Source organism: Pelodiscus sinensis, chromosome 2, assembly GCF_049634645.1.
Source record: "Pelodiscus sinensis isolate JC-2024 chromosome 2, ASM4963464v1, whole genome shotgun sequence".
Lineage (NCBI taxonomy): Eukaryota > Metazoa > Chordata > Testudines > Trionychidae > Pelodiscus > Pelodiscus sinensis.
The window spans coordinates 135,650,952-135,673,848 of NC_134712.1; the positions used below are offsets into that span (position 1 = coordinate 135,650,952).

Consider the following 22,897-nt stretch of genomic DNA (forward strand, 5'->3'; position numbering starts at 1 on the left):
CAATACAGTCACTTTTATTTAATAAAGATTAATACAACAATAAAGTAATAATACATGGGCCATTTATAACAGATATGGAATCATCATCAGCTTAGTACAACAACCAAGTTCAGGATTTATGTGAACAGAGTCCTTCCCCTACTGATGTATGGCTGCAAAACATGGACACTACCCCATGCAAACTGAACGAAGCTGGAGGCTTCCCATAAAGTGAAATGAGTTAATCTGTAATGCAGATATTTATGGTCATTCAGGTCTGCAGACTACTGGGACCATTGTCTGCAAGTAGCACCTTATGCTTTTCGGACATGTCAGAAGGGTGTCACAAGACGTTTCAGCAAGCTTTGTTCCCTGGGTGGCTTGTAACATCTGGAATAAAACTCGACCAATCAAGAGGTGGAGGTGGTCCAGCGGCAGACCCTCTATTGCATGGGTACATCAAGTCCATTCTGATGTTGGACTCTCAGACCATCAAACTTTTGCGGTTGTGCAGCAACAAATGGTGAACAATCGCTATGGTCAACTGTCTAGCTAAGCATTCAAGAAGAAGAATACAATTAAAGACTCATCACTTCTCAGGGTCTGAATGTACAGTATTGCTGCTGCTGCTGGATAGCAGTTGCCCTAGCCAGACATGAGTGCTAACATGTGCTGTTATCTGGTGTGAATCCTTATTTGCTCACTCTTCCAAAATATCTGCTGCATGACAGTGTGTTATATGGGCCAGCTACCTATTAATCTCTAGCAGTTATGTCATAATTGTGCAGTACAGAATTGCAAATTAGAATAATTCCTTTATGTTAATGAGGATGTAAAAACCAATCATACATAGTACTGAGAAAATTACAGAAGATGCTGAGCAGCCTCCATTCTGCTGATCTGTCAGAAAGCACTGGTTATCTTACAGGTCTTGACTCTACATTTGCAGATACAAATCAATGATTCAATGATGGTGTTTCAAATCAGATTCTTTCCCTGTTTCCTTTCTTGATATTACACACATTTTCAGGACAGTGAGCGAATGACATCATGCCTGCTTACATGCAGAAATAATAATGAGGCAGCCATAATCCCGTGGTTAGGGCCACAAACTAGAAGTCAAGGGGGTCTAAATGATGTGTTATCTTGGGGAAAGTCATTCCACCTTCCTGTCTGTCTCTGTTCCTCCCATCTGTAAAATGGAGATAAATGTAATCATCATCTTTCAGAGGAGTAGCCGATTAGTCTGTAACAGGAAAAACTTAAACAACAAATAGTCTAGTAGTACCTTAAAGGCAAAAAACATATAGATGGTATCATGCACTTTCGTGGGCACAACCCACTTCTTCAGATGACTGGAGTATTAGAAATCCAGATCCAAGAATAAATAAGAGAAGGGGGAGTGGGGAGGAGGAAAAAAAGAGAGAAAAAAGAGGGGAAGAGAGAGAGAGACAGTGAGTAGATGGTTCAAGTAGTTACAAGAGGCTGATAAGAACAATTAGCACCTCCATTGTTGGGTTGGTTGGTTAAGTCATTAGGATGTGGAAGGTAGTGTGTGAGCCAGCCGATGTCCCTGTATCTTCCTTGTAAAGCAAATAGATTGAAAAATTTTTTTAAAGACATCATGGGGAGTCTTTGCATATAGTGAACTGAATTTGTATGCTGCTGCTGACATTATTATTTATAATTATCATAATACAGCAGTCCGAGAAGCTCCAACCAAAATTGATCCCATTGTCAAACCAAATAAAAAAGCATCCTAGCCAGGCCAGACAGAAAGTGAGTCATAGAGCATGTCTTTGAGGACACTGATATACTTCACAGAAAGTATGCTTGGCATACGTACAAGTTAAGGTATGATTTATTACTTATATTATATAGACACTTCTCTAAGTACAGCCATAATGGGTCAAACCAAAGGTCCATCTAGTCTACTATTCTGTCTTCCAGCAGTGGCCAATATCTGGCACTTCAGAAGGAATGAACAGTACAGGTTCAAGTGATCCATTTCCTGCCCTCATTTCCTACCCTAGCTTCTGACAAAACAGGAACACCATTCCTGCCCATCCTGCCTAATAGTAATTGATGGACCTAACCTCCATGAATTTATCTGGTTCTTTTTTTAACCTTGTTTTGTCTTGGTTTTCACAACATCCTCTGAGAAGGAGTTTCACAGGGGGTCACCCAACGTAGCTCTTGTGTTATGAGAAGGTGTAAAGAACACTTCCATATTTACTTTTCCTTTCCTGTCATGATTTTATAGAGTTCTATCATATCCCCCTTTAGTTGTCTTTTTTCTAAGCTAAAAAATCCCAGTCTTTTTAATCTCTCCTTTTATGGAATGTGTTTAGTACTCCTAATAATTTCTGTTGCCCTTTTCTGAACCTTTTTTAATTCCGGTATACCTTTTTTGCCATGGGGTGACCATATCTGCATGCAATACTCAAGATGTGGGCTTACCATGAATTTATGTAGAGGCAATATGATATTTTCTGTCTTATTGTCTGTCCTTTTCCTAATGATTCCCAGTGTTCTGTTAGCTTTTTTGATTGCCACTGGACATTGAACAGCTGTTTTCAGAGAACTATGTACAGTGACTCCATGAGCACTTTCTGGAGTGGGAACACTTAATTCAGACCCTATCACTTTGCATGTATAGTTGGGATTATATTTTGCCATGTGCATTACTTTGCATTTATCAGCATTGAATTCCATCTGTCGTTGTGTTGCCCATTCACCCCAACCTTAATTTTGTATCATCTGCAAATTTTGCCATCTCACTGTTAACCCCTTTTTCCAGATCATTTACAAATAATTTGAATACTCCTGGTCCTAACACAGACCCCTAGAGCACACCACTATTTAACTCTCCATTCTCACCATTTATTCATACTTTTTTGTTTCCTGTCTTTTAAGTGGAGTGTTTCTGGCAATGTTTCTATGATCATCTAATGATCCCTCAAGCCTTTTGTTATCTTAATCACTCTGCCTCCCCCTGCTTATGACTCTCTGCCCCAAAGGCAAAGCTGGGTGTAGCACGAGCTCTGTGGCAGTAAGAGCAGTGTATGGGGCTCAGGCATACACTTTAAGGAGACCTCAAGGATGAAATTCAGGGATTCAAACTTGGGGAGGCACAGACCATCACTCCCCTACTTAAATGGTGCCTCTGCCAGTGGCTCAGCCCAATACTGAGGAGTGGCCTGGAGTGGCTGGGGTGGACAGGCCAAGGCTTCTCCCATAACTGGGAGCAGAGTGGGGCTCTTGTGTGTGGTGAATGGGAGTTCCCCAAAAGCGGGAGTTCACCCATTGCCCATGCATTTATGACTCCGTTTTATTATGAGTTTGTGTTTTGTTGCACCTGAAATTTGAGGCAAACCACAGAGTACATGAATCTCTGTGGACTGGAATTGAAGAGGTTTGCACGAACCCCTGTGATACTGAACACCTGAGTTCCACAAAGCTCTGCTTAATTTGTTATTTAATTTTGTGTGTCTGTGTCTTTACTTGAAGTTAGATCCAGTTAGATCCCTGGGGAACTTTCACTATGATTTCCCCCACTCTCCATCTGTGTCAAATAGCCCAATCTGTAGTTATATTTTAGCAACATAAAGAAGAGAAACGTTAACAGCAATTAACATAGAAATTTGTTAAAAACTCATTTATTTGTATATAATGCTGTTGTTTAAAACATCCTCACTATTCTGATGTTCTCTAGATATCCCAGGTTGAAAAGAAATATTTCTGCTACATTGAAGCCTTCAGGCGGTGCGGAGGGATACTTACATACCAAGGCTACATCTATACTGCAGCGCTATTTACTGGAGTATCCCGAAATAGCTATTCCACGCCTTAAGAGCAAGCCCGTTATTTTGAAATAGAACAGGCTCTCTATTCCATCATCCCTGTAAACCACATTCCATGAGGAGTAAGAGACGTTTCAGAATAGTGAGTTATTTTGAAATTTGGGGCTGTGTAGACAGCGCCAAATTACAAAATAAGCTATTTTGAAATAACATCAAAATAAGATAAGCAAATTGCGTAGCTCAACTTGAGTATCTTATTTCGACCTACAGTGCAGTGCAGATGCACTCCAAGAGGAACTGAGCATTCTGGAGCCATTCCAGCAAGCCTTCTGGGCATGGAGGGTAAGTCTACACAGTAGCACGTACCTCGAAATAAACTACACAAATTGAGTAACTTATTTCAGAACAGCTTATTTCAAAATTTGGCACTGTCTACACAGCACTTATTTTGAAATAAATTGCCATTCCGCTAACTTAATCCTCGTGCAATGAGGTTTACAGGAAGTCAGAGTAAGAAGCCTGTTATTTCAAATTTATTTTGAAATAACGGGCTTCTTGTGTAGACAGTGCATGACGTTATTTCGGAATAATGGATGTTATTCCAAAATAAATCTGCTGTGTAGATCTACTCTGAGACTCCATTAGTGTTGTCTTCATTGTTCTTATTTGTGGCTTGATCCTGCTCCCACTGAAGTCAACAGGAGCTTTGCCATAGACGGCAACATGAGCAGAATTGGGGCATATGTTTGTGTTTATAGGACCCAGTTGAAAACTAGTATAAATCATTGCCATTCTAATTTAGTATTTTTACACCTGGTTTGCCCTCACTTTGCCCTGAACTAAATGATGACACAAGGTGCAGGGCAACTATTCATTTGACCTTCAATTTTTCTGATTCTTGCACTGTTTAAATTCCTGTCTTAGGTTGTCTATGAAATTGCTTGAGTTTCCTGGAAGCTTCTGGTTACACAAAGGGTTGGTGGGTTTTGGCAAATTTCAGAAAGGGGTAAGACTGAAAACACCTTTAACACTAGGATTACAGATATATTTAAAACCATTTAACTGGTAAAAATGTGTTTTTCCTGCCTTCCAGAAGTCTTGTAGGATTGTGTTGGTGCAAACAACTGCTGATGAAAACTGCTCCAGATGTGCTGTGGCAGATTTCTTTTTTAAAATTGCCTCTGTGTAAATTACAGTCTGCTTTAGTAACATACTTGACAGCCACACATTGCAGCATATTCAACTGGACTGCAGAGTGCGATGACAGAACATTTTTTACAGCTCACAGTAGTTAAGTTGTAATTATTGCAGCTGCCTGACAGACTGCATTATTATACAAACCATCAAACCATCATAAAATAAATGACAAGTGAAGGGAAAACTGTTCTGAATGAGTTATAATGGCACTAGATATTTGTCATCTCCTGTTAGACCAGTTATAAGGGCTTGATGTTTTAATTGGTCTTCAGGCTGTTAGTTCTGTAACACTTCTTATTTTAGCCAGCGACAGGCTTCCAGTGTTCTGCATATCCCTGCTGACACCAGTGACACAGGCACACAAGCCAAAGGAAATGAAAGGCAGTGATGGCCATTTGTGGAGAGTAAAACTTGACAGCAGAACATCAGTCATATTGATTTTACTGTGAAGCCAGTAACACAACTCCACTGGCCTATTGCTAATGAATGGCCCAGTGGCTTTCCACTGCCAGGCAGGGCAATGAGGAAAAAGAGAAAAAAAGACAGAGCGAGAGAGAGCGAGAGAGAGAGAGCATAAATAATCCATTTGTCTAATATCAACCCACGCAAAGTTCTATTGAGATTTTCAGTTCTGACTTCCTAGGATAACCAGAAATTATAATCACAATCCATGATTTTAGAGAAAAGGACCCAGCTGAGCTGTCTGCATATTTCTATAGCAGTATTTTGTCCGGTTCCTTGAAAATGCGTGTGTACAATTAATCACAGTTGCATCATATACCCCTTTTTCCAAAGGCGTTAGGGGTCAATATGGTTTTTCCACAAGCCCTATGTATGGGGCAGAATATCTTTGTACTGCCCCAAGAGCAGACTCTGATGCATTCTGCATTTGGGCTTCCCCCATTCCAGACTCATCCTTTGTCCCCTAGTGCAGCTGTGCTGGCCATGGCCGGGTACATTAGAGATGGTGGAACTACACAGCTCCACTCATTTCCTATCCCTTCCAACCAAGATGAATGAGGGTGGACACATAGTAACCCCACATAGGCTATTCTTCCTTCCACTGCATGGGTAATGGCACAGGCAAGTAGGTACTATGGCATGCTACTATCTGGTCCTTAGCTGTTCCCCACAAGAACCCCTAAGGTGGGTAAGTAGCAGTACTATGTACATCTGTGTTTATGTAGATGGAAACCACACCCAGTGTCAATGTCAGCTGGGATTAGAACCCAGGAATGCCAGGCTCCTATTCCTGTGCTCCAGTCAGACCACTGTAACACTAAAGAGTAAATGCTAATGTCAACAGCCTATGAAAAAGGATGTGAGAGAAGGGCACATAAGTAGGTGTGGCCAGACTTGCCTACAGGAAGCCCCCGACTTGCGACGTTATTGGTTCTGGAGGAAGCATCACAAGTTGGGGGCATCGTAACTCAAACCCACATTTATGGTAGGCACTGTGCACCATCGTAAATGCAGACCGAGGATGTAAGTTGGGGGTTTCTGGCCCCTTCTGCGCTTACAGAAATGGTTGAAAGTGCAGGGGCTTGGAAGTCGAGTGCTGGCATCTTGGGGGCCTCCTGTATTTGATAGCTGCTAGTGGCCAAATAAAAGTTTCAAGCAGTCTGAACCTCAGAATGATTCTTAACTCTTAATATTTTTGCTGCAGTGATAACTCTTCTCTCCCGTTTTGTCCTTTTATAGGACATATCACCATTACAAACTACTTGTTGAACTATTTTCCTGGTCTTGATATTGAGAAGAGGAATGTATTTGGATACACAGCACTGATGAAATCTGCAATGCAAGGCCGAACTGAATGTGTCAGAGCCTTAATGTTGGCAGGTACATGAAATTCTTTGCTTCATCATTACTTCTTGCTGTGAATAAGATAGCAGTAAATCTATAAAAAGCCGGCCTTTCCAATATTTACTTTATTGAGAGGCATGATGGAGCTATTAATGCAAATGAAAACAGTTTCTGGATGTCTTGTAAATAGAGAAGTGAGCAGTTTTATTTATTTATTGTTGTTGTTGTTGCTGTTGTTACAATAGTACTTTACACTGCTATTGAATTTCCAGCTGAGCATCTCAAAGGAAATTACAAGCCTATGGTCTTTCAATGCCTCAGTACACCCCATTAACACAGTTTGTTTAGGCTTGCATCATCCATGAGAAGTAAATAAATATTATTATCCATATTTTTTCAGAAGGGGAAACCGAGGCATAGAAGTTTAAATGACTTGTTCAAGGTCACACTGCAAGTCTGAGACAAAATAAGGAACAAAATACAGATCCCATATGACTATGCTTTAACCAAGAGGCTATCTATCTTATAATATTAGAAGAGCAGAATACAGTCTTTTTTTCTTTTTAATCTTGATAAAATGTGGGGTCAGATACATTGCTACAAAATTGGGCTTAGGTCCACTGTAAAGATTTCAAAAACCTGGGATGATTTCTTACTCTATTAGAAAACCCACTAGTTTTGATGAGATACTGAGTAAGTTTCATTACAAACATTTCACACAGCTCAAATATTATGAATATGATACAGTATTAAAATATGATGTGATAACTATGTTTACATCCAGAATTACAAAGCTACTTACTGTTAAATAATAAGACACAGTAAGCTGTGCATGGTAATTAGATATAATTCCCTCTTAGGGTATGGCTACACAGCAAAGAAAATCCCACAGCTGGCCTTAGAAGCTAACTTGGACTTGCAGGGCCAGAGGGCTGTTTAATTGCCATGAAAACTTCCAGGCTTGGGATTGAACTCAGGCTCTGGGATCCTCTGACCCCACAGGGGTCTGGAGGCTTACACAGCAGTGAAACAGCTGCATAGCCTGAGCCCTGCAAACCTGAGTCTACAGCCAGCACATGTAGGGTACGTCTAGACTACAAGCCTCTTTCGAAAGAAATTGTCTAGACAGCCATGTGACTTTCGAAAAAGCGATGCGCTTTTTCAAAAGAGAGCACCCAGGCAATCTGGACACTCTCTTTCGAAAAAGCCCTGTTGGCCTTCAAGAACACCTTTTCTCAAAAGAGCTCTTTCGAAAAAAGGCATTCTTCCTCGTAAAATGAGGTTTACTGCTGTTGAAAAAAACTGCTGCATTCTTTCAAATTAATTTCGAAAGAACATAACGGCAGTCTAGACACAGATGATGTTTTTTTTTAAAAAGGCTACTTTTTTGGGAAAAAAAACCTGTAGTCTAGACATAGCCGTAGACTGTGTAAACATATTCATTGGCAGTGTTGCTCTGTCATTATACAGTGGATCACTTGAAAAACTAAATAAAATGAAAGCCCTGCATCCCTTGTGCATCTGAGTACATATAGCCTAGTGTCATTAAACAACATGTATAGAATGGCTGCCATGTTCTTTTGTGAAGGCTTGGGCTCTACAGTGTATATTTCAGAGAAGGGGGAAGCACTTTGCTTGATGCTCCTATTATACTGCCATCAACTGATGAATAAAAGAAAATATATTGTTATAGCTACTTAATTACAAATTGCAAATTTGGAATTATTACATTTGGCATGGATTTTGAAGTATGATTTATTTATTACAAGACTTATTTAATTTGTTCATTTGCTGTTATTATTATGGTCTGGCAGCACTACAATAGTTAAGGTTGCAGTGGCATCTGTTTAAAGGTGGACCTTTCTAAATTCTATACAATCGGCGTGCTTAGTCAGAAAAATACTTTCTCTCAAACATAAAATGGTCAGTATTTTATAGCAGAAACCCTCTCTGCGATTTCTCTTCCTGGCTCTGCCACCAATTCCACCCTCTAACCATTCAGAAATGTGACCAGAAATACCATTCTCATGTTATATAGTTGGCCTTCACTCCTGTTATGGCAAGTGAACAATGGGGAGAGGGAATAACAACAATAGAAATATTTGTGTGCCAGGGAGTGAACATTGCAAAGAGTGTGTGTGTTGTATGTAAAGGGAACTGGTAAGCATCAGCCTTACTGGCATACTTATCTGGGTAACTGGTTAACCAGCAGCCTGGGCGGGCCAGAGTAGCCCCCCACTCATGGCACGGTGCAGCAGGCCCAGCCTGGCCCAAGCAGCCCCCGCCTAGACACAGTGGGCTCAGCCCAGCCAGTCCAGAGCAGCCCATAGCACAGCAGCCCGGCCAGGCTGGAGCAGCCTTCCCCCACTTATTTGATTCCGAATAACCAATTAAACATAATGTTTAACCATTTAACTTTTTAAACAGGATTTTACATCCCTACTCAATATGCAAGTCACAGGACAAGATGTGTACAACTGTCCAAATTACCACTAACTTCTACTAAAACCACACGTTTTCCGGTTAAATCTACAAAATTCAGTGACAAAGAACTATTAACACAGAGTTAAGCTGGCTTGGCTAGATGTTGTTATGCCCATGTCCTTTCAGCAGTGCCCCAATACACCCCACTAGCACAAATACCTTTATTCTGCCAGTCTCACTTTGCTGAAAGTACAAGCCATTCTCTTCTTGTTACAGCCCTGACACTTTCACCCACCAGGGTTCCAGCTAACATTATTGAAGGCCATGAAGTTTGCACACGCCACTTTCCCTCTACACTCTCTGGGTATGTCTACACTACCCCGCTAGTTCGAACTAGCGGGGGTAATGTAGTCATCCGCAGTTGCAAATGAAGCCCGGGATTTGAATTTCCCAGGCTTCATTTGCATGAAGCCGGCCGGCGCCATTTTTAAATGCCGGCTAGTTCGAATCCCGTGCCGCGCGGCTACACGCGGCACGGACTAGCTAGTTCGGATTAGGCTTCTAATCCGAACTAGCTGTACACCTCGTTCCACAAGGCATACAGCTAGAAGCCTAATCCGAACTAGCTACTCCGTGCCGCGTGTAGCCACGCGGCATGGGGTTCAAACCAGCTGGCATTTAAAAATGGCGCTGGCTGGCTTCATGCAAATGAAGCCCAGGAAATTCAAATCCCGGGCTTCATTTGCAACTGAGGATGACTACATTACCCCCGCTAGTTCGAACTAGCGGGGTAGTGTAGACATACCCTCCGAGTAATGCCTCTGGGTGTCTAAACTCACTCTGGATCTTGGCACTATACAGTTTAAGTCCTGGTATGCAGTCACACACTTATCCAGCTCCCCAAAAAAGAACATAACACATATACTATTTAAGAACCACTTCACACCTTTTATAGCCCTTTACCCACGGGGTAAACTGTCAAGTATTTTGGAGCAGAAACCCTCTCTGTGATTTCCCTTCCTGGCCCTGCCACCAACTCCATCCCCTAACCATTCAGAACCGTGACCAGAAACAACATTATATAGTTGGCCTTCACTCCTGGAATGGCATGTGAGCCAGGTTGGATGGGGGAAGAGGAATAACCACAACAGAAATATTTGTATGTCTGCATTTGAGCTGTGAGGTGTGATTCACAGCTCATGTAGACCTCACACTAATGTGCTATAAACATCTGTGTAGAAGGGGTTGCATGGGCAGTGGCTTGGGCTAGCTGCCCAAGTCCACATGGCCCCCCTGGGTACACACTGGATGGCCAGCCTATGCCACTGCTCATGCTACCCTGACTATATCGATATGTTTAACATGCTAGCTTGAGCAGAGGTATCATGGGTACATCTATGCCAGTGTTTCTCAAAGTCATCTGCAGACCCACTCTGAGAAAACTGCTGCCGGGCTACCCCGGTTTGTTTAGTTACCAGCTCCACCACCACAGAGCCATTTGCAGCCAGGAGGAATAACGGGAAACAGCGTGACCTAGTCTGTGCCACTTCCCACAGCTCCCTTGCATAGAAACAGTGAACCACGGCCCATGGGAGCTGCGCGGCTCCATGGCTGTGGAGCCGGTAAGCAAACAAACCAGAATGTCCCGGTAGCAGCTTTCTCAGAGTGGGTTTGTGGACCATTTTGAGAAACACTGATCTATGTGGACTTGGAATCACACTCCCATCTCAAATACAGGTGTTCCATATGTCCCATTGTCTGGAGTGGCTCAAGAGTGTGAGTGCCAATTTCAGGGCAGACTGTCAGAAAACAGGGCAGATCCCCACCAAAACTGTGGCTGTCAGATTTCACCAAGCCAGTAACAAATGTTACTGGATCACTATCACAGGCTGCTTACGAAGTCACAGACTCCATGACCATGACCCTTAGGCTCTCCTTGACCCTTAGGCTCTTCAGTCTATCTTGACACCCAGGTAAGTTGGACTTAAAATAAATTGTCACTTATACAAGACATCACAGACTATTCAGGTCACTTCCAGTCCCAAGAAACCGTCACTTACCCCAGGTCAATTGGTACTCTAGATCTACACCCAAGACAACACATGTAGCCAGTCCTGTAATGAACTATCTAAAGGTTTATTAACTAGGAAAACAAAATGAGAGATATTTACAGACTAAAGCAAGAAAACATATACATGTAAATGAGTTATTACCTATAGCATGAGAGTTATAGTGTTGTAGTAATTTGCCAGTTCAAAGTGTCTTTCAGGGTATACCAGGAGATAATCTCTGGAGATCTCTGGCTTCAGTGTGTTTCTTCTAGCCCTGTCAGAGTTCAAACAACAAAGAGATGGAAAATGTTCCTGTGATTCATTAAGTCAGATAAAGCATAGTTGGGTTATCTACCATGTTGTTAATGTTGAAAATGTGCAGTATGTTAGGAATAAACTCGAGTTATTAAGTTAGTAGGGATACAAGAGTGCAGGGGAAAGCTAATGATTTGCTACTTCAACTTGGCATTTCCATACTCTCCATCAATAGATTTTTTAAGAGTAGTTTTAAAGTAGCTTATGTTAAAGGAGCATTGAAGTTTTCAAATATTTGAAAGCCAGGAAGTGTTAAGGTCTTCCTCTGAACCTCCCACCCCATATACCCTTAAATTATTGAAATGCATTTACAATATTAGTTTCAGCATTGTGAGGTTTTTAGATGGGCAATTTCATCTGTGCTCAGACATAGTGCATTGTAAATCCTGTAGCTTGCTAGTCATACTGAATAGTACGCAAGTAAGTCGTCAGAAAACAAATATAAGCAATTTTGTGATGGCATTCTTCAAAGCCATGGATTCCATGATTTTCCATTGTTTGCTTTATTATCATTATAACTTTTCCTTTCCTCTCTGCCCCAAAGAACTAAAATGATATTATTGCTTCAGAGGACGTTGCAGGTGTGGTGAAATACTCTCTATGGGCATCTGCCAACCAGCACCTGCAGCCGTCTCCCTCTATATAAGGCCAAGATGCCTTCCCTTAATCTCAACTGAGCAGCAAGAAATCATTCCACATGCCTTGGACCCTGCTCCCTCTTAAAGGATTCTGAGACAGCAAACCTTATAATGAGGATAAAATCAAAGCACTATGGATTAGTTTTTGCAGTAAAACACGACCAGAAGGTGTTTACTATGCACATGTCTTGGTGACTTCTTTAGAGTATTATTACTTGTGACACCGACAATGTAAGAGCTCAGTACTGGAGACTAACCACGTTTCCAACATGCTGTAGTGATGGGTATAACCATTGCAGGGGGGAAACTGTAGAGGAAAATGTGGTGATTGATTGGAGCCTGATTTTCAGAGAGACTGTTCTTTCTAAAAGTCAGGATGTTCAGGTTGGAAACCAAAATTCGGAGGCAACCACAGTCATTAGTCACTTTGGACAGTCTTGGCCATAAAGTTTAATCTTTAAAAATGTGAATGTACTTCTAGGAATGCAAAATTAATATTAAAGCAGGTTAATTACTATTCTGAAGTTACTTTGATTGGGCTGCCACACTGCCAGGGTCACAAACGATATTGCTTTTCAGCAAGACAACCACCTCCAGCAGAAGACAGTACAGAAGTGCCAATTGTGATTAGCACTCATTTACACCAAAGTCACTACAGTGAAATCATTGGACCGGCTGTGGATTTACACTAGTATAACTGAAAGCAGAATCTGGACCTTAAATAATATACTAAGAAAGCATTGCCTGGCTGAGACCTTCAGAATTGATCTGACTAGAGTTCTATTTACACTAGTACTCTCATCTTGCTAAAGTGAGCAAAATGGGTGCAGTTTTCCTTGAGGATGCCATTTAATTAAAGTTCTGATGCTACTTTATTTAGTGGGGATGATATTTTTTAAAAGAGATGAATATTTAACCAGAGTTTTAGGTCCTACTTCTTATTAACAGACTTGCATACACTGAGAAGAAACACATAGGGTTTGGGGGGAGGGGTTTCTGTCACTAATCAGATAGGATAAAGGAGCAATGCAGGAAATGTGAAACTTACAACTGGATTTTAATAAAACAACTTCATAGTACGTTGGCCATTTTTTATTTAGGAGTCTGAAATTCTGATTAATTGGAACTCTGATGCTTTGGCGGCCTAGCAGAAACACAGCAGCAGTGATGTTAATTTGGTGGATAATAATCTCATGAGACATGAAACCTCATTAATTGACTAGAATATTAATATCCCAAAGTGCCACATCTACTCAGATTAGTTGCTTGAAAAACAGGATTTGGGGCATGATTTAATCTCAGGAAAATGAGGACTAAGGGCACTACACACATTTTCTAAAAGGGTATGTCTACACTACCACCCTAGGTCGAACTAGGGTGGTTAATGTAGTCATACGAACTTGCAAATGAAGCCCGGGATTTGAATTTCCCGAGCTTCATTTGCATGTTGCTGGGCGCCGCCATTTTTAAATGTCCGCTAGTGCGGACTCCGTGCCCGCGGCTACACGCGGCACGAACTAGATAGTTCGGATTAGGCTTCCTATTCGTGGAACGAGGTGTACAGATAGTTCGGAATAGGAAGCCTAATCCGAACTATCTAGTTCGTGCCGCGTATAGCCGCGGGCACGGAGTCCGCACTAGCCGGCATTTAAAAATGGCGCCGGCCGGCTTTATGCAAATGAAGCCCGGGAAATTCAAATCCTGGGCTTCATTTGCAAGTTCGTCTGACTACATTAACCACCCTAGTTCGAACTAGGATGGTAGTGTAGACATACCCACAGAGACTTGTTAGGTGTGCTTTAAATCTGAACAAAAAATAGTTCAATAAACTATCTGAACCTTTGAAAGGGGGCTTGAATACTCATGTCTGACCCAACAGGTAAAGGCCGTAGAAATTCTGTTGAATGAGGAATTTGTTAAGCAATGTTTCTGGATTTACAAATTAAGTCTGTAGCATCTTTAAGAAGATTTGGTGTCACACAAGATTGCATGAGCTGAGACATAAAATAAGCATGGGGTATGCTGCTAAAAGATTAGAATCTCTGTATTTGGTAGGTTTCTTTTGTGAGACATAATTCCCAAAAGAGCTGGGAATGTGTCAATTTGTATTGAAATAACCTGAAATCAAAGAAGAGGCAGCAAGAATAGTGAGCTCAATGGACCCTTGTAAATGGTCTTTGATTTGTTTGGACAAATGTATCTGAATAAGAAGAAACACAGTTTATATTCTGTGGCTTAGAAATAGCCCTTCCATAATTCTACATCTAGAACTGGGGCAAGCAAAATACGTCCTGCAGCCCAATGGGAGCCTCAGCCAGGCGCCTTGTCTGCCCCACCCCCAACCTCCACTCAGAAAAGCTGGCTGCAGGGCTAGGTGCATCTCTGAAAGCTGCGAGCCTAGGACCAGGAGAAGAGAGGCTTTGCTTACTTCTCCCATTCTCAGCACAATCTTGAAGCTCCCCTGCCCCAGGTCATAATCCCCTTCTTCACTCAAACTTCCTCCCAAACCCCACACCCTCCCTGATCCCTTACCCCAAGCTCCCTTCTGCACCCCACCTCCATCCCAGACCCAGAATCTCCTCCATTAATATCATGAAAGAGTGCAGTCCTTGACAACTTACCAAATTCTTGGTCTTGCCCACCCCGATCTAGAGTATATCTGGAGGCAAACATGCTTGGCTTTATGTTGCCTGTGTGCAAACAAATCCAAGTGAAGATGGCCTCATAAATTGGTTAACAAATTTCATCATACATCAGAATAGCCTCCTCCCCTAGCATGGGGTCTTGCTGGACCATCTGCCCTGGACTTGCTATTGTTTTGGTTTTGTGTGTGTGTGTGGTTGTAGGACGTGTGTGCATGAGGGATTGTCCACCAGCAAACTTGCCCTGAATACCCAGGGTCAGTTTAAACACATTAAGGATTCTCAGGGCGTGGGGAGAGGGCTATCCAATGTAATAAATAATTACTCCGTGCTGATTAGGCTTCAACTGGAGTGTTGTGCACCACATTTCTGGAAAGATGTAGACAAATTGGAGAAGGTCCAGAGAAGAACAACAAAAATGATTTAAGATCTAGAAAACATGACCTATGAGGGAATACTGAAAGAAATGGTGTCAAGTATCAGAGGGGTAGCCGTGTTAGTCTGGATCTGCAAAAGTGACAAGGAGTCCTGTAGCACCTTAGGGTATGTCTACACTACCCCGCTAGTTCAAACTAGCGGGGGTAATGTAGTCATCCGCAGTTGCAAATGAAGCCCGGGATTTGAATTTCCCGGGCTTCATTTGCATGAAGCCGGCCGGCACCATTTTTAAATGCCGGCTAGTTCGAACCCCGTGCCGCGCGGCTACAAGTGGCACGGAGTAGCTAGTTCGGATTAGGCTTCTAATCCGAACTAGCTGTACTCCTCGTGGAAGCTTAATCCGAACTAGCTACTCCGTGCTGCGTGTAGCCGTGCGGCACGGGGTTCGAACTAGCCGGCATTTAAAAATGGCGCCAGCCGGCTTCATGCAAATGAAGCCCGGAAAATTCAAATCCCGGGCTTCATTTGCAACTGCGGATGACTATAATACCCCCGCTAGTTCGAACTAGCGGGGTAGTGTAGACATACCCATATAGACTAACAGATGTATTGGAGCATAAGCTTTCGTGGGCAAAAAGTGCATCTGACGAAGTGGGTCTTTGCCCACGAAAGCTTATGTTCCAATAAATCTGTTAGTCTATAAGGTGCTATAGGACTCCTTGTTGCTTTTGAACCAGGGGCAGCTAGATTAAGGGGACAGGCCGAGAAGGGAAAAGGTGAAGGAACAGGAGGCTGCTGTAGGGGAAGAGAATAGGAGGGGTCCAAAGACAGGCTGATGGAGAGGTGAAGAGCAGACCCATGCCAAAGATCTTGGCCTCCAGGCTGTCATATTCTTGTTGACCTCTTTACAGCTTTTGATATTAACCAGATTCTTCTTGAAATCCTGTCCGCTGTTAGCTTTTGCAATGCTGTCTTTCCCCTGCTTCCACTCCTGTTTCTCTGGCTGCCTCTGCAGTGTCTCATTTGGGACTCCTCTTCTCCCTTCCCTCTCCCTCTCTCAGTGGGGTCTCACAGAGTTCCAATTTGGCTCCCCTCCCCTTCTTTCCCTGTACCTGGTCACTGATGATCTTCTCTGGAAGTGCAGCTCTATTACCTATCTATTGTAACCTGTCTCCTTGCATCCTAACCCCATCTTGGCCTGTCTTTCTGACGTTTCCTTCTGGGGCTGGCCACCAGCTGAAACAACATGGCTAAAAGTGAACTTCTAGTCTATCACCCAAGTCCTTCCTTCTCCCCTCTTTATCTGTCACAGTGGGTGGCACCACCACCCTCTCATGTCACTTAGCATACATCTGCATATGCTCCCATGGCACAGCTGCACCTCCATTGCTGAACTATAGACATTTTATGACAGAAACAGAAGGGGTCTTCTGTTGCTGCCTGTCTGATTATTCAATAGCTTCAGAGGGGTAGCCGAATTAGTCTGTAACTCGAAAAACGTAACAAACAACAAATAGTCTGGTAGCACTTTAAAGACTAACAAAACATGTAGATGGTATCATGAGCTTTCATGGGCAAAACCCATTTCTTCAGATGACCGGAGTATAATGAGTCCAGATCCAAGGATAAATATTTTCATTGTTCAATTGTCACTGGTCCATGTAGAGGCTAACCGACTGCTACTGCTCCATTAACTTGATGTGCAGATGTCTGTGCTGTGGATCTAAAGGTTTCAATCCTAATTGCGATCCAGGTGGGGGTCAGCATGTTCCGTATGATGGAATTCAGGTTGTGTGGTGCTTTTGTTTTATTTTTAGTGTTCTGTTTAAAAAATAGGAATTTATATTCAAATAAACAGCATTAAAAACAGCAAGGTTGCAAAGTCAAACACTAAAAACTCAGGAAATTCCCGAATTAATGTTCTTCTCTGTGTGCGCACATTAAAATACTTTGCATAATCACATGCTATTTTTCTCTTTGGGAGCTGGGCTTCGTTCAGCTTACTTTATGGCAGTAGGAGTTGAGGTGTGCATATACTCAATCTATGCAAATGTTTTTCCTTTCCTTTAGGGGCAGATGTTCACGCGACTGATCCAAACCGTGGAATGACACCACGGGAATGGGCTTTTTACACGGGCAGAACAGAAGCAGCCTTTCTCATGCAGAGGCTGATGGACAGGCCGTGCGCTGAGCAGTTCTGCGACCAGTATACGTTAGAATGGCCAAAGATGAAGGAACTTGTTGCCAAGGCCGCAGAGCCAAAAAGCTGTTGGCAGAGGATCTTGGAGGGTGTGAGGTCGGCAATGTCATTCAGGAATTCCTGTGGCCCTGAAGAAGATGGGGTCCTTGACCACATGGTTAGGATGACTACAAGTTTAAGCAGCCCCTTTATTGCCATATCGTGCAGGACTGTGTGCCCGGGGAGCCCACCGGGTGTGGGGAAACGCAGACTGGCTGTGCAGGAAATCCTTAGGAAGCAGAGAGCCCAGGAAATCAGATCTCAGGACAAAGACCATGTTAACAGTTATGAGAAATTATTTCAGAACTCCAGAGTCATGTTGATCCCCAAAAAGAAAGACCGGCGGGCTAGTCTGCAGCCCTTCAGCCTCACGGTAGCTCACATGAACACTGTGGTCACAAGGAAAGCAAGCCTCCTGCCACTGCACCTACTGAGAAGGAGCAGCGTGAGGCCAGGATTTGTCATCCCCAAAGTCCGTGTCAACAAAGCTCCTCCACCCACCTACCAACCAGAGAAAGTGAGGAGGAAGAGCAGTGCCAAAGATGGCACTTATCTGCAGATTCCCAAATGGAGATACAAAGAGCTGAAGGAGGAGCGGAAAAAGGCAGAGGAACAAGAGAAGAGGAAAGCAACAGAGGCTCAGAAACTGAGGCGGGGGTCTCCGCAGAACAACAGGACTTGATCCAGTGGGGGGATGATGTCAGATTGTGCACATCAAAAGGGCTTCTAAACTGAATAATGGCCTTGTGGTGCTGAAAAAACACATAGGCTGTCACCGGCTGTATCTGGAGAAGTGTGAGGCTATCTTGAGGGTGAAGTGAAAAAATAATGCTTTGTTTGCCCACTGACAGAAAACGGTGGTGGTGTTTTTTCCCTGTCCAAGATTAACAGCCAAGAAACAGCTATCACTGCCTATAGGCATGAAAGGATCGTGTTTTGTGGTAATTTTATACTGGATAAAATTAAGGGCTTCTGCTTTTGATACTGGTCACTCTCCCTTCCTCTTCTGTAGGACCATATGAATTGCAATGCATTGTAATAATAATGAAAATCACTGGGAGTTTTAAGTAGGCCACAATCTCGGTACAGTAGGAGGAGGGTAATGAATCCTGAGCTATATATAATGCAGATCATTTTGAATATAGTAAGAACTTTATGATTAACATTTTAATTATGAAAACCAGAGTTTAAGACATCAAAGGTATCAAACATGTACTGTCTGAATGAATGTGATTCTTAACACTTGGTTTTATTATTTGAAGATAAAAAAATGGCTGTGTATCCAATATATACATTGTCTCAGCAGCTAAGGTGATCAGATCCCCACTTGATGTAAATCAATATGGCTCCATAAACTTCAATGGAGCTACACCTTTTTACATCAGCTGCAGATTTGCTACAATTTAGTATTATTATGGTCAACTTTAAGATTTGCTTCCTCACTTACAAGATTTTCCTTCACTTGCTATTGGTTTTCTTCTCTTTAGACTCAGGGAATGTGCTACACCATCTTGTATCATTGCAATTACCTACAAAATCATCAGATGTTTGAAAGGTGTGTTCACTAAATCTAAGTTTGCCTCTTGGGGATGGTCTAGCACAGTGGTCTCCAACCTTTTTACACCCAAGATCACTTTTTAAGTCTCAGAACAGGTGAAGATCTAGTGCCCCGCCCCTTCCTTGAAGCCACGCCTACATTACATGAGGAAATCTAATGTAAATGCACTGCGCAGGTGCACAGTTCAGAGAGGGCTCAAGAGCTACTCTTGGAGCCCCGGAGATCTACCGGTAGATCGTGATCTACGGGTTGGTGACCACGGGTCTAGCATATAGACAAGAAGGAACAGATAGTCTCTTCAATAATGAAATTGTCTTCTCCTATCTTCAAGAAGTATATCAAGGACAGTGAGTGCCTCTTGGGGGTATGGGACAGCTCACTCCCCAGATTTTGGAAATCCTGGGCATCTGACATAGTGCATCTGGGGTACCAAATGGGAGTGCTGTGTCTACCAACTCTACCCCTCTACATGGAAAGCCATTTCTTAATATCAAAGTCACAGCAGGAATGACCCAAGCTGTTTTTAAACTGGCAAATGAGGAGCAATGTGTTAGGCATATTGTTCCACATCCTTCCTGGATACCATAAAACTAATCAAGTATGTTGCATATTGTGGCTTTACCAGCATCAAAGCCCTATGACTTGCAGAGTAATTCCCTAAGTCCCAAATATAAGCCTAGCTGTAAAGTTAGAATGTGAGTAGCATTTATGGACACAGAAATGCATTCATTCCTGTATGCACATATAGCCTTTTTTTGATATTCAGAATTGGCATAATTTGACAAAGTTTATTTAAATGCATATTACAACTAATTTGGTTCTAGCAAGAATAGAAAACACTTGCAAGCTTAGGAATTTTCTTTAGAATTTTTCTTTTAAAGCAAGTTAGCTGACAAACTTCGGTAAGGGCTCTGGGCTGGCTACTTGCAATGGAAAGGTTGTGTTAATAGTAGTATTCAAAAGAAAACAGTGAGGCATGCAATAAATACTATGTCTGTGCTTTTATATTTCCTCCTATTTTAAAAGCACGGCACTGCTCTCTGTTCCTTTCACTTGTGTCACCCAGCATTCAAGACTAGATAGAACTCAAATGAGGATATCACTGAAAATGTTAATGCACTGGTAACCCTATTCCACTATGCTCTGCAGTAGTTTCACTTATAGCCTTCCTCAATAAAGCTCAGTTCCCAAAGGTACTAAGATTGTGACTCTCTAGAATCTTGCTCACATCTTCCCAACAGTAATATATTGAACAAAGACAGAAAACAAGCTATTGCTGCTCTCAGGTTTTCACATACAAGTGACTTTAAAGGCTAATAGAATTTAAAAGGCCTCAGTAACTTCAGAGTCACTCAGGATATTGCAGCTCTCTAAAATATTCCATGGCTCCTTCCCCACTCTGGCACGATGAATGTACCCCAAAAGTACCCCAAAACCTTATCTACCAGGCTTTTGTATAACACTTCCCCCAAAAATCTTAAAACCCTAGATTTTAGGGATAGAATCTCTACTGCCACCACCCAAGTATTGATGTGAAAAAAAATCAGGGGAGAGATTACTTGGGAAATCTCAGCCCTAAAGTACAAAGCAGGACACCACCATTAACCAATACCAGGTTAATAAAAAGAAAAGAGAAAACTTTTATTATCACCACAATAGTCCTGTTGCAAGCATAATGATTAGATGGAAAAGTAACAAAATATACTTCTGAAGAAACTCCATGGGCCTAGAACTTAGGGTATGTCTACACTACCCCGCTAGTTCGAACTAGGAGGGTAATGTAGGCATACCACACTTGCAAATGAAGCCTGGGATTTGAATTTCCCGGGCTTCATTAGCATAAGCGGGGAGCCGCCATTTTTAAATCCCCGCTGCTTCGAACCCCGTGCAGCGCGGCTACCCGGGGCACGAACTAGGTAGTTCGGACTAGGTGCCTATTCCGAACTACCGTTACTCCTCGTGAAAAATGGCGGCTCCCCGCTTATGCTAATGAAGCCCGGGAAATTCAAATCCCGGGCTTCATTAGCAAGTGCGGTATGCATACATTACCCTCCTAGTTCAAACTAGGAGGGTAGTGTAGACATACCCTTAGTTACAAAGAAAAACCAAAACATCTTTTAAAAAGTGCACAGGCAGCAGATCCCATGCCCAAACCATAAAACAATAAAATCTAACGGATTTATCTAAACTTTACCCGACTTACAGAGAGTGAAGAAAGAGTCTTTTCTTGGAGGGAGACATAGTTTCTGTCCCCCTCAATAGCTGGAGAGAACTGCCCAGGACAAAGGAGAGGGGAAAACCAAAAATTCCTTTGTCCCAGTTTGAAATTCCTACCTACCTTCCTATTGGCCACTCCACCTGGGTAGGTAAGGGACATAGTTAACCCCTTAGTCCCCGGGTTGCTGGCTAACCCTCATGATCATGACAAATCCTCACACAGCTCTGCTGGTGGGACTCTCTCCCTTAGTCTCCTGCATCACACTCTGTCCACTTCTTTTGCATCCAGTTGAGAGAATGGTTTCTCGGGAAGCTTTTGGCACTTGGGGCCAGCCAGATGTTGCTTAACTGCCTCAAACAGGCAGTAGGGGTACTGCCCCCCAGCCAGAGTGCAATCCCTTCTGCAGCTCCCAGGGCACAAAACTGCTGTGCTGCCCCACTCTGTACCATGCTTCGCAGCAGCTGGCCCTGCTGGCTAATGCAGAGCAGTGGAGAATCCTGGCCACAGCACAATGGGACCCACTGCCAGGGCTGGCAACAGACTTCCCAGGCCCTGGGCAACGTGAAGGAGGGATCAATTCAGTGCCTCCAGAAGGTGAGGAGCCTGGGGCAGAAGCAGCTAGCCTCCCTAAGCCAGCCATTCAGCGTCACCCAGACTGTGCTGCATGAGGCTCTGGCAGTGATTTAAAGGGCCTGGGGCTCTGCCTGCTGTGGGTAGTGGCAGTGGCAACTGGAGCCCCAGGCCCTTTTAAATCCCTGGATCCCATGGCAACTGCCCTCTTTGCCCCATCTTCCCATCAGCAGCCCTGCCCACTGCCTCTGCTGTGGCAGAGAACACCACTGGGGGGTGCTCACAACGAGCAGTCCCTAAATGCACTTATGGCTGGCTACTTCACAAGATGCAAAGAAAGAAAAGGTCACTTGTGACCTCTCTCTGCCCCATTTATCACACAGATTGGCCACACTCTGATCAGACTCTCAGCAGCGTTTGTCTACACTTGCTCAACAAAACTTTTGTCATTCACGGGTGCTTACACTTCTAGCAACAGCCCTGTGAGTGAACGCTGGTTGTTGCATTTCTGCTGACAAAATATTTCCACCCTCTACAAGGGGGTTTCATTTTGCCAGCAGCAGAGTGCTCCTGCTGACAAAGCAGCATTCACACTCCTGCTTGTCACAGCAAAACTCTGTCTTTCATGGGGGGTGGTGCTTAAGCATCCGTGAACAACAAAGGTTTTGTGGAGCAAGTGCAAGTTTAGACACAGCCTAAGATACCTCAGCTCTATGACGTCACAGAGGATTTCAGCCCAGAAGGCTGGCAGTCATGCTTATTTCAGTTCCAGCGCAGACTTCACTGTTTAATGGAAGCAGAAACAGAGACAGGCTATCATGTGGGCATAATGTAAGATTACAAGGGATATACTGAAACTCCTTTGTTTTTGAGGATTAGGTGACAACCTTTTAGCTGCCCATAAAAAGAATACCAGGATGGATTTCTCCCTGATACACAATGTAGGCCTGATGAACTTACTTTACAGTGGATTTTTTGTTCACAATTAAAACACATCATGCTATGTATCACAAGACAGATTCGGTATCCCAAAAGCAATCAACACTACAAAATGAACACATGACTTTGCACTCTTAGTC

The 22,897-nt window shown here is 43.0% G+C and overlaps 1 protein-coding gene and 1 long non-coding RNA gene across 2 annotated transcripts in view; one reads left to right on the forward strand and one right to left on the reverse strand.

Annotated features, from left to right (window-relative positions):
- ANKRD33B (ankyrin repeat domain 33B) overlaps positions 1 to 20,749 on the forward strand; it is a 78,066-nt gene extending 57,317 nt beyond the window's left edge. Inside the window, exons 3-4 of the mRNA XM_025183120.2 lie at positions 6,681 to 6,821; positions 17,304 to 20,749. Coding sequence (XP_025038905.2) covers positions 6,681 to 6,821; positions 17,304 to 18,154 — 992 coding nt within the window. The 3' untranslated portion in view covers positions 18,155 to 20,749. The remainder of the gene's footprint in view (positions 1 to 6,680; positions 6,822 to 17,303) is intronic.
- LOC112545293 (uncharacterized) lies at positions 980 to 21,297 on the reverse strand. Its single transcript, XR_003088762.2, has 3 exons — positions 21,234 to 21,297; positions 11,423 to 11,534; positions 980 to 1,171 (listed from the first exon to the last, which is right to left on the reverse strand). It is a non-coding gene; the product is annotated as an uncharacterized LOC112545293 (long non-coding RNA).
- Positions 21,298 to 22,897: the final 1,600 nt, after the last annotated feature.